This window comes from Topomyia yanbarensis, chromosome 2 (assembly GCF_030247195.1).
Source record: "Topomyia yanbarensis strain Yona2022 chromosome 2, ASM3024719v1, whole genome shotgun sequence".
In the NCBI taxonomy this organism is placed as follows: domain Eukaryota; kingdom Metazoa; phylum Arthropoda; class Insecta; order Diptera; family Culicidae; genus Topomyia; species Topomyia yanbarensis.
The window spans coordinates 84508224-84529204 of record NC_080671.1 but is presented as its reverse complement, the minus strand read 5'-3'; the positions used below and the strand labels follow the sequence as shown (position 1 = coordinate 84529204).

The 20981-nt window shown below is 36.3% G+C and overlaps 1 protein-coding gene across 5 annotated transcripts in view; it reads left to right on the top strand.

Annotated features, from left to right (window-relative positions):
• LOC131678691 (protein spire) overlaps positions 1–20981 on the top strand; it is a 563546-nt gene that overhangs the window by 412453 nt on the left and 130112 nt on the right. For all 5 annotated transcript variants that reach the window (XM_058958940.1, XM_058958943.1, XM_058958941.1 and 2 more), the window contains 2 exons: positions 11007–11118; positions 13041–13164. In XM_058958940.1, the coding sequence (XP_058814923.1) occupies positions 11007–11118; positions 13041–13164 (236 nt within the window). The remainder of the gene's footprint in view (positions 1–11006; positions 11119–13040; positions 13165–20981) is intronic.

Sequence of the window (20981 nt, the reverse complement as noted above, 5' to 3'; positions counted from 1 at the left end):
CTTAAATTGTGATATTGTTAACTCACACGAAATATCAGACGCGCTTTCATTGATGACGAGCACATTTCTTTCACACAAGCACGTAATGTTTCGAACTAAATCTTGAATTACTTAGAGGCTCACGCCATATTGAACAGATACAATTGCGTTCTTTATATCTTTTTCACTTCGTTTTGGCGTTTTTTGCGCGAAATTATGCACAATTTTCCTGCAAAAGTTATTTAAATTTACATTATAGTAGTGACCGATAGTGTTCCCAAGCGTATGTTTCATGTTGATGTCCGTATTTTTTTCAAAAACGGAAATATCGAAAAATCAACACAACTATCGTGTTCAGCATTAATTTTTACGGAAGAAAAAACTCACTTGACATTTTTTTACAATGATTAAATGTACTGTACTGGGGACGAAATACAATGCGTATCTAATGTATCTAATTCACGCAACACGAGCGACCTCTGCAATAACATAGCAAAGATAATGCCCTCTACCTATTGTACCCCATACCTATTTGACCTCATTCTACTCTACACTCGAAGTTATTGACCGTAGTTTGTGAATGACCCCTTAAAAACTTGTTTTCAACATAACTTCTTAAATATCGTAGATAAAGTTTCAGCATGTTCCAGATAGTTTGTTCATCATAGTAAGATACATATATTTCCACCAGAAGAGATCATCTCTTGCGACTTAGAAGTTATTGGGTTATTTTGGGTAATATTAGCTTTTGTAGTTTTTGAAGTAGTAACTTTCGAACGGACAAAAATGGACAGCTGCCTCTAGTTGCAATTAGAAATGCTATATCAACACTATAAAACTCAATAGAGTTCACTGGTCTCTCGTTGTCTTCTGTGGAGTTATAGATGATTTGAAAAATTACGGTTTTTCAAAAAAAAAATGAAAATACTCTAAATAAAATATTGGTTAAAAAATTGTGTATTTCTACGATTGAAATAACTTCGTAGGATATATAAAATCTTTAGGAATGATAATTGAAAAGATATTTAAAGAAATTATTTTTGGGAATCATCCAAATACAGCGAGTTATAACTTCTTAAGTATTTAAAAAAGAGACTTCATGCATTCAGCAAAGGAATTCGTGGAAACAATCTCCACAACTCTTCCTAAGACGTTAACTCATTCATTCTACCAAAAAAAATAGTTGAAAAATCTCACTGATAGGAGCAGCAAATGGCAAAACAAGCTTTTTAGATGAGTGGTCCGAAAACACTTTTGACGTAAACTCAGTCGCTTCCACCTTAACCAACAAATCAGTATTTGAAACAATTTACTTTTCCAAAAATGCCAAATTACTCTGAAAAGCACGAATTCTGTAATACAGAAAGTTGTCCATTTTGATAATTTAAACCTTTTTATGAGTCATACCGAATTATATTTAAATTATATTTAAAAGTTATGGTAATGAACTAGCTTTAGAGGGATTCTCCACAAACAACAAGCATTCAGAGAAGTTGTTGACAAAAGTTTGCTCTATAAGCATAATTTTAATAAATGCACTTGCAAGAAAGTTGTTAAATATATCTCACTTTTAAGGAAATTAATCATTAAAATCACAATACCATATGAAAGTGCTTGTAATATCTATAAATTCCTCCGAAGACGTCATTGACCCAAATTTAACGATTGTGGCGTAATTATTAGATCGCACGATTTTGGCAAAAAAAAATTAGTATGCTACAAATCATACATATTTTGCTGTTTTTTACTAATGTGGAAAAATCTCAGAAATCGAACAGTACCTTTGCGACCTTTGTCAGAACACGTGAAGTTGGAGTTTTGGAGCATTTCGTCATTCATGTTAAATGTTACCATTTTCTTAAATATACCTTGATGAACGTGAAAAATCCTAAGAAACAAAATAGAAATAGATTTGCTATCGGCTTAGCTTATTATTTAATTTACTATGAAAAACGCACAGAAATGACACGGTAAATATTTCATTTCACGAAAAATGTGGTAAGTTGGACATTTGATAAAAAAATGTGGTTTCTAGAGTAAATGTAAAAAATCTGAATTTTACCGGCAACAAATCTATTTCTATTCCATTCCATAGAGTAGAATGGTTATTAAGAATAGTGGACTTTTGAAACAAAATGTCCCAAAACTCCAACTTCCCGAATTTCTCAAGGAATGCTTTTTTGTTGTTTAAATGCTAAAAATGTTTCCATCAAAAACAGGTATAAACTGTAATATTTCGAGCGCTACTTAAAATTAACTTATTAATAATACATTTAATATATTTTCCCGATATTTTCCCATAGTGTCCATGCCAAAAGTTTCAAGCGAAGTGACCAAGGGTCCAAAATATCCAAATGATGTGAAATTTGGCATCTGAGTTTACTTTGACATTGGTCACAATATGAATAAGGGGCCCTGAAGAGTTAAAAAATAAGTGGTTTTTCAATGCCGTATTTGGTCTTTTTATGTTGCGTGCCTTCCCCTACTCTCTCCTGCTCAAATTATAGTTCAATAATTAGTTGGTGTTTCTACACTATATATGAGGTGTTCGGAGAACTGATGTTCTTTTTTTTAATGTACTGTATGTTTGCTTTTTACACCCTTCATTTCTATTATTTTTTTGGCATTCTGCGGATGATTTTTACAATAGTTATGGTCTTTCTCAAATATGTTGTAGTATACATTTCGTAAGTCCACCGAATGGAGCCCTAATTAACGTACTATTTCCTCTTTTGTCGTTTCCTTGTCGGCAATCCTCAAAAGAACACAGAAATATGTAAACGGCTACACGGTTATAGAAACACATTGTAGATCATGAATGCGCTAGCAAACATTGCATACAAAAGCCCATGTGATTAAAGGAACGCGAAAAATAACATACAAACGTTCAAGTCTTTATCGATCATACAAACCCGGTCACAAATGCAATCATTCACACAGAACTATACTCAACATCTTGCAATCATATAGATTTCCTGGCGATTAAGTCAATTACGAATTATGAAACATACTCGTCTGGGAGTTCCTACTTTGAAATACGGAACTTATATTATTATAAGTGTCAGTGCGCCATAGTTGTAGACCCCAGTAAGATGGTGGAGCTCACTTTCTCCTTAATTTGAACCATACACTCAGAATTAAACATCGATTAAACACGTCAATATAGAAACGACTCACGATAATTCAAATCTAGTTGCACATGCGATCATGTAATGTACGCCCGCGACCTCGCATACAAAGAAACGCCTCGGTGATTTGTTAGTACTTACGTTTTATCAAAGATAAACTCAAGATAGAGTGGTCAGAGATTTCCCATGTACCATCCAAATAAGACCCCTCGTTAAACTCGGTTCACTGTCAGAGTGATAGCTAAAAAGATCAAAGCGAGGCTTTGGGTACCACCGCCGTCGATCTTTGCGTCGTATCTATGACAATATGTTGCTGTGAACATGTTAGCCGATTTTTCAGCTGCTAAATAATAAACTTTGAAATACTTACAGCTCGATAATTAGTGAATGAATAAATTGGTTGTTATTAGCACTAATGTGAAAAATTTGTAGATAATTTGAATATCTACATTGACTGCTATTTGTTCCATCAAGTTCCATGGAATCTTGTACCAAGACTTCGCACTATATTTTGCATGCGAGTCAAATGAAGGTTCAATTCAGCGTGCATATTTTATTTCAATTGCAACGTACATTAGGATACGATCCGATCTGTCCGGAAATATCCTTTCAGTAGCACTGTTTATTCAGTCTATCCACTAATCACACAACGAGTTCTATGTAAGGATTCGACACCATGTTTACATACTGCACAAATTTTTTTCCAACATTGTTTGAGTTGCAACCATAGCATTTTGTAGACACATTTAAATAATCATGGACGCCTATTGACGAGGGGCAGCAAAAGCATACTATTATTGAGTTCACCGGTTCACGGTTACTGGTAACATACAATCGCTCGAATCTTTCGCGATCATCCTCGCATACCTAACCTTGCGATCTCGCAAACATGAAAATACCTCGATGATTACGTGAACGTTTCTGCAGTTATAAACTTATGAACGCGGTCTCGACCTACGAACCCATGCACGCCTGTGTTCGCGCGATCATGCAATCGGTAACGTCCGTACCCTCGGTCCAAGCAGCCTAGGAGCAGGCCTTCAATGGGTCTCCTTACTAGCGGCTCTTGAAAAAGGTGGTTCTAAGTTTTTTTTTAACATGAAAACAACAAAAGAAACAAATAATCTTTTGCGAATTTTTAAACATATATTTATTTACAAAAAAAAAATTAAAAATAAAATAAATAAAGATGGTCTCGTACAGCAGCTCGTCGCGGACAGCTCAAACTCAACAAAAATGGGATAACTTCCTAATTCGAAAAACTTTTCTGCCTGTACATAGTGATTAAAAGTGGAAATTTTAAATAGTTTGGTCATTCTTTATTGAAGTACTCAATTTTCGGCCTTTTAAGCAGTAAGTGTGTTAATAACATGAGAATTTTCAATACATTTTTGATTGAATCTGCGCACAATTTAATTATCTAAAAACAGTGTTTACTTGTGTACATAGCTTTTATGTTGTTTTTATAATCATGAACGGAATTTTGAAATCATGGAAATCAAGGTGTTTTCAAATGTGACCATGATAATTGAGTAACGCAAAAATTGCCCAAGGTATAATCCCCCTTGCCCAACTGTAAAAATTGTCAATTTGTTAATCCCTCCTCCCCTACACACTAAGCCAGCCAAAAGCTGTTCAGTAATTTCTTTTGACGACTTGCACAGTAAAGTGATATTTTTACGGAGCTGCCAGCAAATTGTTTAAAAAAATTGCAGTAAAGTTTTCGTTTTTTAGCGATTTTCAGTAAATTTTTCAAATAGTTTGCAGAAACCCACGATACATAAATATTACCGAACCTCGTCAAAAACTTACAAAACAGGTACAGCAAATCATCTGCCAAGTCGCCATTTTCAGAGGAAAGTACTGACTGATCAATATTTTTGGACGTTAGGTTAGAACGGATTTTACTGTACCCAGTAATTCAAATTAAGTGTGTAGAAGGTAACAAAAATCTTTAAAAAAATTTTTTTTCTGTGAATACATGTTGCGTAACGTTCTTGCTTACTCCTCCATATGTCACAACATGTCACATTTTGTCGTACACCCTCTTCTCGAAAAGTGTTACGTAATTTATAAAAGCTCCCCCAGCTTTTAAGTTTCTAGAAGAAATAAAATCAATTAAAGGAAACTTACATGAAACTTCGCAAGAATTTCTGTCAGATAATAATTTTAACGATTGAAGAAAAACAAATCAATTTTTTTAGGCTGACTAATGAGGAGACCCCGTTCAGTTGGCCCAATCTAATAAGAAAAGAAGATACAAAATGACGCTGATATCAAGTAACTCATTCCATGGCACCATGACCGGGAACTCTAGTGCTATGGAGGAGCTCACTATCTTCTAGCAGCTGAACCGTTCACTGAAAACTATGTAGCAGATTCATGGTCTGCACGATCATTCAAGACCACACGTGAATAAGCGAATGGTCACACGGTTACGAAATCGAATTTGTACACGCGAAGTTACATACACGCTATTACATGCGACATACATACAAACGTCCACGCGATCGAACCCGTTAACATGCAAACGCTCGAGTCGTTTGCGATGATACACAAATTCGAACATGCAATCGCGATCATACATGCACAACTACGCCCAAGCTCTCACAAACCCAAAATCTTGATTAATCGCAAAAAACTCTGTTGTTGATTGAATTGTCCCGACGGTACAATAAGCGGTAGACGCAGCATTGGCATTTGTACACACTCGAACCTAAGTGACTCAATCATATATAGCTAGTTTTTAAATAGAGGTTCCGCGTGTCCGGTTTAATAATTCACCGCTGGAATAGCCAAACAAGTAGCATCATCAATATATAGTCCGGACGGTACAGTAAGCGGTAACTGCTCTGGATTTTCGCAAGTGATGGAATTAACCGGCACGCAGTTAAACCGTGTACGAATATTTCGGGTGCCAGACTGTCCAGACGTTATAATCATTATGTTGCTCGTTTGGTATGCGAGCAATTAATGACTCCAACGACACCTCTATTTATAAACTTTCCGTCTCGGATTGAAACACAATTGCAAATGCGAACACATCAAGTTTGCATACACTCGCATTCGAAGCTTCAAATTGCAGAGCAGCGTGCAGAGCACATGATAAACTTTGCACACAGCAAGGAAACGGGTACAAGTTGTACAAACAGTGTCCTTCTGTGCGATTTCAAACTTTGTATACACGAACGAGTATATAATTACGATAGATTCGAGTCGTGTACATACGATCAATTGCAATGCGGGTGGGCTTTGGATTGAGTCCAATACTGCTGGAGCGTTGGAATAAATTCATTTATATTTATGCATGTGTGTGCGTTACGTTGATATGGGCGAAATTCTCTTGTCAAAATATTTTCGGCAGTTCGTAAGGTGATGAGTCTATTGTCACACACGTTTAATAATTCGGGTATACGTGATGCGTTTTTTTACACTAAGGCATCTAGCAATACGCTTCTGTTGGCATTTTTGAAGCACGGGCGGACTGAGCTGGATTTGAACCTACTGAAAGGCGAGTATTAGTTTACGATTTTGGTTAGCGAGGGGATTGAGTTATGTTAGAGCAGTTTCAGCTTTGATTTGTTTTAAAAAAGTTCCGAAGCTAATCTATAGCAATTCTTGAAGCTTAACCCAAAAGTAATGCCAATTAACCAAGATAATTCACTGATAGGTTTTGATTGTTATCACTGATTTGCAAATATTGGTATTTTATATCAATCTAATTCCTTAGACTATGTTCAGTAGCGTAGTGTTTAATATTGGAGGTTAAAAAAGAATTTGGAACGGAAACAATCACATTGCCAGCAAAGCGTTTTGATTTATTATTTCAAACAATTTGTTTCGAACTTTAAAACTGGTATATGCACGTATATACACGTTTGAAACTGTGTTTTGAAGATATAAAGAGTATTCAGCACTTACACTCAGGTTCGATAGTTGGAAAAAATAATTTCGAGTCCAGTAACAACCCAAGGACACGCTCTGAAGCGCTTCAGTTTTATCTTCATAATTTTGACTGTTCTATAACATAAAACTGAAAATTTTAAAACTAGAACTTACTCTCCCCAGCAGCAACTTGAGCGGTTGTTCTTGTTAGTTTAAAATTCATTCATCGATTACAATTCGTCGCTGTTGTGCTATCTTATGACAAACGCCATTTTGGGGTAAACTGAGTTAGATATGCCACATTACTTGTCCAAAAAAATCTCTACAAAGTGGCATTTACAGAATTTTGATATTCTGCTTGGTTACTGAGATATAGCGAGAAACGTGCTGAGAATTTTTTAATTTGTTGCTTCAAATGACTGTGTCTGGAGATTCGCACAAATTATCTTTATGTATGAGATGTTTTTATATGTAAAACTATCTGATAAACACAATGGCATAATCATTTTCGAAACAAAAATGCACGAACTGTGAGAAAAATGCAATTTAAGTTTTAAACTGGAAATATAGCATATTTGGCAACACTGTAACCAAAAATAACTATTTTTTCTAGATTCCCTGACTCATTTCCTTCAAAATGCATCTCACCGATTGTTTATAGACCAAATGAAGTTAAGGATATGAATAAAAGTTAATAATTGATGATTTTTTTCTATGGAAAATTTTCCATGCACGATTATGACACGCCATACAAATTTTGTCATCAATACACACCTATGACACGTGTGAGATCGACTTTTGTTTACATTTTTAAAGAAAACTCGCAATGTAGTTAACCGATTTTCGTAATATTTGAGAGATTAATGCAGAATAGATAGAAGCATCATTTGTTTTCTTTGAATTGTTTATACCATTTATAAGTTTCAAGATATTCAATCTCAAACTTTAAAATTCGTTTTTCTCGAAATGTGCAAAATGGCGCTTGTCATAAGATAGCACAACAGCGACGAATTAGTAAATTTGCGAAAAATAATCTATCACAGAAACTGGATAAACTAGGGAAAAATAATGTCTTAAACGTTACAGGACTCAAAATTATTTTTCCCTAGTTTATCGAGTCTCTGTGATAGATTATTTTTCGCAAATTTACCAATTGTAATCGATTAATGCCAGCATGAGTGATAAATCGCTTTGTTTAAAAGTATAGCAGAGAATATGGTGTTATACTTGTTTTTAAAATTTTGTTATATAGCAAATTGCATTCATTCGCGAATTATGTTGCACGCTCTGGAAAAAAGCTACCTACATGTTTAATGTCACAGCGCACAGTGGCTCAAAACAGCGTTTTGAGGTACTTAATTCATTGGAGTCAAAACTGAACATATTAGCGATTTTACATATTCTACAATGTTTGTGTGTGTAAAAAGCGCCATCTTTTGGCAACATTGTTGTTTTAAAAAATTGATCATAGTGGGCTATAAAAAAATTAACTTTTGAACCGAAAGCGATAGCGCTTGGCCGTCTTCGACAAAGTTGTAGAGGAGAGTATTTTCATAAATTTTGCAGAAGATATGTTGTCTCTGTCACTCACAGTTATTGAGTTATAATATATTTTCTATGATGAAGTCCCACAATTCTTATTTTTACTTATAATTTTTTGTTTCTGATTTTTCGCGTTAACAATTTTCGAAGGTATTTTTTATCATTACAAAACACACAACTTTTTCGAATAAACAAAATAGCTGTGAATGCTGTGTTAAGACCTATGGCTTATTTTGATTTTATTTTAACCTGTTTTCGAACCCGTGTAACTTTCCTATCGGCAGAAACTGTAATTATATTATCAATTATTCTGATAGAAATGGGTTTCACCTACAAAACGAAGGCAAAACTGTTTGTCCATAATCATCCGTTCAGAAGTTATACCCTGTCGAAAGCTGTATGTTTGAACCTCTTGAAGTAACGCGTATGGCTCACTGAACGAGTAGGCGCTGGTGTTCAAAGACGCTTTCGCTTGTTTTTCTGAGTGGCGCGCAGTCTGTGTACTAGCGCGTCTGCTGGACGCTTAACACCGATATTGAATGATTTTCTAACGGGTGATGTACTTTTCCAGATTTTCCATATGATCGCTGTATTAACCGGCTGAATATTTTCAAATATTTCATACCGCGGTGAATGCAGCAATTTTGTGCATCTTCTTTATCCTTAAGCTAACATTGATACGGTTACCTGGACGGAAATGAAATTGTACATTACCCGTTCGAACATCATGCATCGATGTTAACCTTCCAGCAGATGCGCTAGTACACAGACTGCGCGCCCCAGTTCTATTAGAATAATTAATATTATAATTACAGTTTTTGCCGATAGGAAAGTTACACGGGTTCGAAAACAGGTTAAAATAAAATCAAAATCAGCCGTAAGTCTTTATACAGCATTCACAGCTATTTTGTTTCTTCGAAAAAGTTGTGTGTTTTGTAATGATAAAAAATACCTTCGAGCATTGTTAAAGCGAAAAATCAGAAACAAAAAAGTTATAAGTAAAAATAAGAATTGTGGGACTTCATCATAGAAAATATCTTATAACTCAATAACTGTGAGTGACAGTGACAACATATCTTCTGTAAAATTTATGAAAATACTCTCCTCTACAACTTTGTCGAAGACGGCTAAGTGCTATCTCTTTCGGTTCGAAAGTTAAATTTTTTATAGCCTACTATGATCATTTTTTTAAAACAACAATGTTGCCAAAAGATGGCGCTTTTTACACACACAAACATTGTAGAATATGTAAAATCGCTAATATGAACAGTTTTGACTCCAATGAATTAAGTACCTCTAAACGCTGTTTTGAGCCACTGTGCAGCGGTTGTGTCCTGTACACATCTTTTAAATTTTTTATTATCATCAATCCAAATTTCTAAGATTTCACAAATCGACCATCTTTAAAATAGCATGAATTCAAAAGAATCAAGAAGGTGTGCATGAACCTTACAGAGATAATTGTCTTTTATTCGAGAGAAGTAATTGAATTTTTATCACATAAGTTACAAATAAATTAGAGTATTTTATCGCCAAAATTATTATATAAGCGAATAAGCTAAAAAACACTTAGGACGAACTTGCGCTTTGTGTCCATTTTTTGTTGTGAATGATAGTACCATTTAGGTAGGTACAATCCTCGCAAATATAGTCCTGGAGAAAATGTTCATAGTTTCAAAGAGCTTGCATATTCCAAAACACTAAACGTGATGATATTTTGTCTGAATTTGAATAAAATTAATCCAGAACGACTTACTTGGAGATTCCGAAAACAATTTAAGGCACAAGTTAGAAGGGAAAAACTGTATTGTATTCTACTTCATTGCGATTATGTCTCTGACATCACCCACCCTTCTGTTTTTGCAAAATTTCAGAAATCTTGCAAATTATTGCCAGAAAACTGGTAAGCATCATTTACATTACTAAAAGAAGGTTCATTGACACGTCCAGCTTTACATTGGTTTTAATGTTATGTCTAACGTGTATGCTCCTGACTCGATTGGCACTATGCTGTGTTATGCAATTATGCACATGGATTCTACAATCTGAGATTGACTCTGTATTTCTAAACCTACCATTGTTTGACCTCCATAAACATATCGCTCTCATCAATCAGCGAATGCAATATTCGTTTATGCCTATTCATAAATCATGATACACACAGAAGTACGTTTCATATTTACGTTGCCCGCGAATAGCCGACACACGTAACCTACAAAGTGTTCTGAATTCAGCGCACGACGTTGCAAGCAGTCACGTTTTTGGGGGCCAACATACCCACACCGGGCCACTTATTGGCACCCCAGCCCAACAAAGGGCCAATCAATTATTGTCCGTGTAAAGTTATGAATATCACAACACGGTATCGCTTTTCCATTATGCTATGTATACACAATAATCGATTCACACGGAGATGCTTGATATTTTCTTTCGCTTAATTCTGTTTTTGGTTTTAATTTTGTTTTCTTTCAGAAAGTACAATCTTCGAAAAGTGATGGTCGATGGTGACATTCCGCCAAAGGTGAAAAAAGATGCTCATGCTGTCATCCTTGAGTTCATCCGATCACGACCGCCGCTTCGGAAGGTAAGTTTTCCATGGGGGAAATTGTGTTTAAACTCAAGTATGTTTTTCTAAAATTTATTAAGAAAGTCTTGTGTCTTTCCAAAATGTGTCAAACTGTGAAAAAAGAAAACAGAATGGTCTTGAATGCTTAGAATTCTGTTTTACAGACCTTGCCATATTAGTATAGTTGAACTAAAAATGCTTTTCCGTTATTTTAACTAGATAAAACATATTACTTGTTAGTTTTAGTTAAAACAAAGTTTTAGTTAAAGCAAACAACACCAACACTTTTGATACATATTCTAAAAATTGTGTCATAAATAGAAATAGTTTTTTACAATTTCACCAAGAAATGTTGAAGCATTAACAATGAACTTTAAATAATTTTGAAGCAGTACTTATAGACCATTCATAAATTACGTAACGAAAAAATTACCCGAAATTGACTCCCCCTCATGTAACAAATTGTTACAAATTTAGTTATACCCCCCTTTCCTATTACGTAATAAATTCCTTAAAAAAATTAATTTATGAATGGTCCCTTAAGTACAATATAATGATGCTGTAGTATGTATTATACAGAGTTTGAAAATTACATTGGGTTTGACGTTTATTCATTTGGTTTACGTTTTCCCGTTTTACACTGCTGTCATCTATTTGGTAAATTTTCAAAAAACTGCATGGATCATTATCATAAGTGGGAAAAAGAAATTCCTTTGGGAAATAGTACAACAAAACGTTGGAAATTAAGTGAAAAGTTTGATAGCTTAAGTATAATAATTTGGCCAAGGACTGTACCTTGGATTAAGAGTAGTCTGAATATTATTGACTGTACACACCACAAAATAATGAAATTTAAACGACTTGTAAATCAATAAGAATGTAAACATACAAAGCTTGAATCAAAAGTTTGATTGAAAATTAAGTTGAGTTCGATGCACTCAATGGGCACATCAAAATTCATATGATTTTATACTTTCGTTCATGTGATATTTTACAACAATATTATACATTAAAGTGCATTGATATCCCGTTTAATGAAGCTGTAATTTTCAATCAACGTGTAAAATCATAATAAATTCGTAGAAGAAAGCACGACAAGTTGTGTGCATTTGTGGCGGAACTTAATTTTACATTTATGTCCATGCTCCAAATACGTGCATGAAAATAAATTTAAAATTACAAAATATTTTTTTCTGTGTAGATTTAAACCAACGGTGATCGTGGCTGACGAAACGATTCCGTCTTATCGCTAAAATTTCAACAACAAAACCTTAAACCACATGTTTGTGTACTGAACAAACATCGTTCATCGTGTTTCGCTTCGGTTTGACAGTCGATAATTGATGTGTGTAGTAAACTAGATTTCCTTGAACTTGACACGCTCTCATGATTACACGCAGAAAAATTTAGCATATTTAAACCAAAAATATGTGTTATTGAATTGAATCAATTATTGTTTATCACTTTAACCAACAAAATTATTAATTTCACAATATTTTTTTATAGAAAAACAATGTATTTTTGCTTTCAATTTTTAATTTCAATAATTTTGTTTTATTTTCAAAAAAAAAAAGTATTAGAAAGCAAAACAATAAACTTTTTTATTGAAACAACAAATAAATTTTATTGAATTCAATAAATAAATTTATTGTCTCCCGACCAATTATTTATTGAATTTAATCCATATTTTTATTGAACCTACAAATCTTTTTTCTGCGTGTACGATAACAGTCAAGTTCAGTTAAATTATCTGAGCTTAGCAGCTTTGCTTTGAATTAGTTTACTGAAATAGTGTGTCGTTCAGTAAGTTTGCAATGAGCAATTCACTAGGCTGTTGGTGCAATTATAAGGGTCTACTTTCTTTGTTTTTCGACCAGTGTAAAAAAACACTCCATCATTATTAATTGAAAATGTCTAATATTTTGACACAATTCTTCCAGGCTTCTGAGCGAAAGCTGGCTCCCCAACCACTGAAACGTGTTGCCTGTCCTCGAGAGCAGCTTCTCGATTCAATCCGAAAAGGACGTGTGCTGAAACCGGTGCATCCCAAGCTGAAAACAAGACGTGAGTATCCGTAGTTACAGTTATTTTTATCAATCAAATTGTTTTGTTAATCGGTTTCCGTTACGGTAACTGATAATATCACACTACATGTTGACTATATCAAGCAAACTTATTGAAAAGGTCCTATGTGCAAATGAGAGCCTCTCATTGTTTACTTTCTCTTCCGCTAATAACACGATCGCATTTGCGTTTTCTGTTTAACTCTTTGCATAATATGCTAGTCGAAATCATACTCTACCAATATATACCGGAACATTATTGGAAAGATTAATGGTGAAGCCGTGATAATCGAAAGAGAAAGTAAACAAAGAGAGGCTCTCTTTTGCACATAGGTCCATTTCAAAAAGTACGCGAGATATCTTCTTACTTATCGAACAACATCACGTTCTTACTAATAATAGCTTCAATCGTTATAAATGTCTATTTGATGAGGTGTAATGGTGTAACAATACCGTTTTGATTTACGACTAAAAATTGTGCGTGTGTGTGGTCCCGAAATTAAGTGCCGTGGCTTAGCTATATAAGACAGTAGGTAAAGCATATCTGTCATATCTTCACGACGGGTTCAAGAGGGGATGCGTTCGTGACTTGACTTGATTTAGTGAACATGACCGCCTGGCTGGCAAGTAGGTACCTACCATGGTTGACAGAGTGAAAGGAAATTTGTTTAGCGAACTGGGAATTGTTGTACATGAGGTTTTTATATTAACTCTTAATTAAACATACTTGAGCAGAATAACTTACTTTTCGTGAAATAAACAACAAACAAATAAACGAAAGTTCACATGACTTATTTTCATATCTCATTAAATTTTTTGTGTGCCTCAGCTCAGTCTTCTTTTAAAAAGTTTTGAGAATAGTTGCTAGATTTCTTGACACACCTAAGACATTCAACTTGCTTGTGATTCTCCCAACAGTTTCCTAAATTTTCAAAAACACTATTGATCGCTTGAACAAGTGGAAAGTATAATAATGCAAAGTTTTTTTTAATAATGCCAAGTTGCCTCTTTCAACTACTTTAGTGTGGTTCATCTCATATTTATGTATCCACATAGACTGCATTAAAATCTGCCAAGCGATGTGCACTCAACTGTCGACATTGTCATAAGTCCTACTAAAATTTTTTGATCAAAATTACGGATTCCTCATCTCAACTCAATAAATTATTAACGAGCTGTCAGCGCGGCTTTCACATGACCCGCTTCCAGCGGAGTTCTTTGTAACTATTCCTCCCCTTACCACTGACGTTGTGTGTAAAATAAGTCCTATCGTGTCACCGCCAAGCGTAGAGAGATACCTGCTATGTGTACTTGCCTCAAAAGGGAAAGGCAACAGTTCATCGTAACAAGTTCCCCATCTGACCCGGTATCATAAATCTAGCCCAGTCTATGGGCAATGACAGGCACCAGTTCAGAGTCACTGCATGAATCGAACTTGAAGTTGCAACTCTCGCACCCACCACCTGCACCACCATCACCGCCATTCGCGCTCTATTCCTCCTCGGCCATGCAAGTTCCCATAGCAATAAAAATTCGCAATCGCCTGGACACTCCATCCATACACACACCGGGTGGCCAATAAATGTCCGATTGGCTTGGATGTGATTATTAATACTTTCTTCTGCTGCTGATAGTTATCCCTGTGGGCACGCGATGGTGGTCGACGATTTCAATAAGCCACATGTAGGTATACACATCCAACTGTGCAATCCGTGCGGGAGAAAATGTCAGCGAAAACAATCGGTTCGTTCGGGGCGTTCAGCGAGTATCTAACAGGATTAAATTGTTTCCGTAAGGTTCCGTTTAGTTTCATTCTAAGAAAACGTTCTTTTGATGTATCGGAAAACACTTGATGCCATGCCACTTAATAGGAATATTTTTTTATTAACAATGTTAGTCTTAAGTGTCCACTTGAACAGCCATAAATCTGCTATCTAGTTGAACAAGCTTTCCTCTTGTCACATAACCGAAGCTCAGTAGCTAAGATTGTGCATTATTGCTGATAGCTTCCACTTGTAACGCACAAATCTATCGAACAGCAGCACGGGACAGAAATTATGAGGAAAACAAGTGGGAATCTCTCAGCTATTACTTTCACTTTCCGCACCGTAACCGAAAAACAGAGGGTTGGCGTTATGCGTTAGAAGCAACAGAGACCTGTGCGTACAACAAAAATTGTTCTTAAATCATGCCCGAATGATCATCAGTCGAAATGTAATACAATTAAAAAGTAGTGAGTTAGAGCGTTGTGATTTTAGTCCTAAGTATACTAGGAAAACACTCACTAAGTTCTACCTTTCCGTATCTTGTCTTGAACGTGCTATTTTGGATCTGGGCTTAATAAATCTTTCATGATTGTATGTTCGCTACATGAATGACTACGAATGGAAATAGTGCAGACCGCAGAAATATCATCATTTTAATTTACTTGATTCAATTCGCAAATAAAACAAATCTTTGCGCAATAAGCTACCAAAAATTGAATTAGAATTCATGCCATTATAAGCATGAATTCAAGAACTCCTTAGATCATTATTAATTGCACTGGTCAACAATAGATTGCGCTTCATTACAAAACCAAACATTACCGGAAGTATACCCAAACATACCGTGGTTAAGAAATTTTGGAAAAAAATGGAGCAGGACTTCACAGTTTAAAACTAAAGTTTGTATGGAGAACTAGGGATGTTCAATAGGAAAGATTTCAGTAAAAAATGTCGTCTTAAATTTTCGCTTAGAATCATTCTGATCACTTCGAAAAAGGAATCTATGCAACTTTTTAGTTCAAAAATGCAATTTTTTGTATCCAAATAAAACCCAAGGGTCCCTCCCTCTTTAAAATGCTGAAAATCGAAAATTTTGTTTTGATGAAAAATGACTTTAAATAGCGTGGAAAGTCAACATCTACTGTCAAAATAAACAAAAACGGTCAAAAAACTTCGATTAAAAAACTCTTCCCAAAACTTCAATTTATTTAAATAAATTCCTCATAGAAGAAACTTTTTTTCGTGACCAGCGAACAACTCGATACATAATGTGTAATTCTTTGAAAATCGATCATATGGAAACTTTAAGCTCATTTTGTAAAAAAAGGAAGCACCACAGAATAAAATCAAAACTCGCATGAAATTTTTTAAAACAAATTCTTCCTAGGAAATTTAAACATGTTGTGTATCCATCAAATTTTCCTAACAATTTGTGCATCAGAACAAAACCAAAAATTTCCTATAGTTTGAGGTTCCAACTAAATCGCCGTGAAGAATTTTGTTTTGGTTTCGTTCTGATGCGCAAGTTACTAGCTGCTGTCAGTTGGATTCTAAAAAAATGTCGCTCATGTTCACTAGACAACACGTTCCATAACGCAATGAATCTTCTAGTATCGTAAACTGAACATTAAGCATCAGATCAACGGTCCGTGGTCCATTCAACAATACACGCGAATATGCGAATGGCTACACGGTTATAAAATCGACTTTATCCACGCGAACCTATACATACACTAGCATACGCGACAAACACGTTAACATACAAACGCTACAACTCTTCGCGATCATTCTCGCACACCTGCGCTCTCGATTTCGCAAACAGAATAACATACCGAAAAAGTTTTAGCACTCATAAAAAAGCGGTCTCAAGAGTGAACCTGCAAAAGCCCGTGTTCGCACGAGTTTCTACTCTCGGCCCTAGCATCCTAGGTCCATGCCTTCACATGGACCAATAAGAAAAAAGTGACGCCCATATCCACTATACAACGCGTACCACGGCTATCTGACCTGAACTCTAGTGATATGGAGAACATACTCTCTTCTAGAATCTGAACCATACACAAAAATTAAATATCAGATTCACTGTCGCGTGCAATCATTCAAGAATACACGCGAATATGTGAATGGACACCCCGTGTATATAATCGAAGTTATATACGTTAGAACACACAGCATATAAACGTTCTCGCGACTTCCAAACGCACACACGACACACAAACGCCCACGCGATATTCAAAGCTCACACAATCGAACACTTTACCGTGCAAACGCCCGAGCCCTTCGCAATGATTCACAAAGACACACATAAAATCGCTATCATCCACATACAATTTCGCTCAAGATTTCGCAGACACAAAAACGCCTCAATGATTTAGTGAACGCTATAGCGCTTATAATCTGATTAACGCGATCTCAAGTGCACACAAATAAACGCTCATTTCCACGCGATCCTGAAGTCCCTGTGCCCACACATCTGAACCGTACACTCAATATCACAATCAGAATAATAGTCCGCTACAATCGGCCAAAGGCAGTGTTTTAACTTGTGAAATTTCGCGTCTCGTCTGCGATTGTAGTGATAGGGACGGGAAACCTTTCCGAGAACCCAGCTCTACAGTTCCAGTAGAACAACTCTCTAAAAAAAGAAAGACCATGCTGGTGCAGCTTCTGAAAAGAATAGTGATAGATATATATCCAAGAAAACTGATGCCATCTGCTCTTTGCTAGCACAGCTTATTTTAACATCTGTTGAAAGCAACGCAATGCAATCATTCGTCTCTTCGCCAATGCGGAAACCAAATTGTCTATTTGTCAGAAAGCCATTTGCTTCAACCTAATTGTCGAGGCGAAATGAGATAATTTCCTCGAACAACTTCTGGATACAGAATAGCATTGCAATCGGTCGATACGAGTTATGGTCGGAGGCTAGTTTTCCTATTTTTGTGCATGGCAATGACACTCACTTGTCTCCAACCATGTGGAATAATGTTACCTTCAAGAAACTTAATAAATAAATTCAATTGGCAGAATCTGGCCAACAAGTTGAGTTTGATTCTGTGTGGCCCATGGGCTTTATTGTTACATGATAAAAGAGAAAGCGAGAACTCCACCATCGGGAAAAAAAGTGTTTCGTTCACTGTGCCGGTATGGAATCCTAATAAACCTTCATTGAGAAATCGAATATCCAACGGTTTAAATGTTCTACGCTCTTGTTACTTCTGTTTCGGTTTCGCATGCACTGGGCCGGGCCCTAAGGAGTGCTCATCGAAATTTCTCTCGTTAATTCGTCAACAAACTTGTGCCAGTAACTACGCTTCTTGGATTTCATCAAGCTCTTCGTTAGTGTTTCTAACGCTCCGTACTGCCGATAGCTAGTGGATCGTACCAGAAGGTCCGACACGCAGCGGCCTTCTACACGTATACGTCTGAGCACTCTTTTTCGCACCATGGGTAAGGAGGATATCCGCGGGATTCCCGTCTACTACGCGATTAGTCTGAGCTTGAATCGTGGTGTCGACAATCAAACCATCCAAGAATCAGTACTCTTCCTCCGGAGGAAGCTCTTATGTGGACTCGATTTTGTCGGATATCGCGGAAGCGTAGCCCGGATAGAATTTTACAATAGCATTTACCCTACAAACAATCATAAAACAATAAATATTATAGTTATTACTGTTTCAACATTGTTCGATGCCAAGTTCTCACAGTAGATTTACAATAAAATTTCATGCAACAATAAATTTCACTGTTCAGCAAAAAACTGATGCAGTGTATTCACAATAAATTTTACTGTTTTCGAGAAAAACATGTATGTAGAAAAATTGATTTTTTAAATGTTAAGATACATAATCACCCCCCTTTTTCACTGTAAAAGTCTATTTTACATTGAAATTTGCTGTAAAAACGTTAAAGTTTATTGTTTTTGTATTGTAGCATAACACTAACACTTACTGTAAATTATTGTAAAATTACTGTACTGTCACAGTGAAAATCATGGTTTTGTTACTGTACATTTCTATTCGGGAGCTCTTCTAATCCATATTTCGTGTCAAGTCATAAGAAACATTGATTGTATTCGGTGGCCCTGAACACTTGCGAACGCTTGGGGTTTTTGATGTTCCAGGAAGTGCTGGGAACTCCTTTTCTGAGCTCAGGTTTCTGAAATCAGGAGCTGCTTGCTTCGGTTTTGCACCAGTACTTTCTCGAGCAATTATTTTTGGTTGACCTTGAAGAAACCATCTGGCCTTTATAACGAAGCTTTGAGGAAGAAATGGCACAGATGTTCCCTCCTGGGGTCATCAGAGTCGCGTTCGCCAGTAGACAAATTGAAGAAGTTATTTGTAGTTGTGAGTGAGGTAGCTCTCTAAAGCTTTTTTGCAAAAGATCTCCTAGAGCGTCCTTGAAGGTAACGCTGCAATTTCTCCTCGCGCTGTTTGTGAGCGGGACATGTTGAGATATCATGAGGACTTCTCCATAGTAGAGACACTTATCGATATTTCTTCCGCAGGAGTTATCCACATGGTTCCCCCTGCATTTCCCACCACGAACTTTATAGCTACAATGGAAGGCACTGTGTCCCAATTGTTTGTAATTAGTGCAGTTCATGACTCACGGCACAAAATGGCGAATAGGTCGTCGAACCTTGTCAAGAGATAGTAAAGGTAGAGCAGACCCGGCGAAAAACAGCCGATAAGAGTTTGAGTTAACATATGTCCTCTTTCCGTCAGCTGCGACTGATGCTGAATACAATCGTTTGCAGTCGAGTATCTTCACTGACTGAAGCATGGGGTCTTTGAAATATTGTGGCAACAGATCCTCGCAATTCAAACTCAAATCGGAGACGACCGCACTTGATTAGTTAGAACATATACTCTGTACTCCTTCGTGAAAGGTAAACAGGTAAAAGATTACCTTTTAACCTTTTTTTCCCAAAAAATTTTCGCCCTAGTGAGAAATTTTGGTGTTTACCCTATTTTCCTCCTTAGGGTGAAATATCGCATAGACCTTTTAAGTAGTTCATCTGGGTTCGATTCTCAACCCTCACATATTATTAGAGATTTTTCTAAAGAGATTTTTCTAGCTCGAAAAAAGAGCCGAATGACTGTAAGGTTAAAACTTCTATAATCGGAGACGGACAAAGCGTAGTTGGTAAACGATGGCCTTGTACGCTGCTCACCTGGGTTCGATTCCCAACCCCGCACATAGGGTTAGATCCATCTCATCTTGAGGCGAATCATTGTAAGGGGAAGTCATTTTTGCTCTGACCTATTCTGCCGTTTTACGCATAAAGGGCGAACACGAAATTATTGCGACACCGAAAATGTCATGCCAATTTTCTTATAATGTTTAAAATCAAACCAAAATTTTAGGGTAGTTTTATACATATATTTACTTCAAAAATCAAAAGAAAAGTTAATCGATTGAGCCTTGAGTGTAAAATTGAACGCATTTTCGCTTGATCCCCTCCATCAAAGTCTTTACAGTGTCATCCGGTACCAGTTTCTCAGTTTTTTTCCATTTTCTTAACATATCCTTCTCGTCTTTGACTGTCTTCTTGCTCTTCCGAAGTTCCCGCTTCATCATTGCCCAGTACTGCTCCACCGGGCGCAGCTCCGGACAGTTTGGCGGATTCATGTCCTTTGGAACAAAATGGACAGAATTGGCCTCATACCACTCCAGGACACTTTTAGAATAGTGGCATGATGCCAAATCTGGCCAAAATAGCGGAGCTTCGTCGTGCTGCTGCAAGAACGGCAAAGGAGCTTCTCGAGGCACTCAGATTTGTAGATCTCGCCATTTACTGTGCCATTTGTCACGAAAGGCTCATTCTTCAGTCCGTAAGAGCAGATGGCCTGCCAAATGAGATATTTGGAGGCGAACTTCGACATTTTCTTCTTCTTAAATTTGTCGTCCACATAGAACTTTCTCTTGCCGATGAAAAACTCCAACCCCGGAATTTGCTTAAAATCGGCTTTTATATACGTTTCGTCGTGCATCACACAGCAGCCATATTTTGTCAGCATCTTCTCGTAGAGCTTCCGTGCCCCAGTTT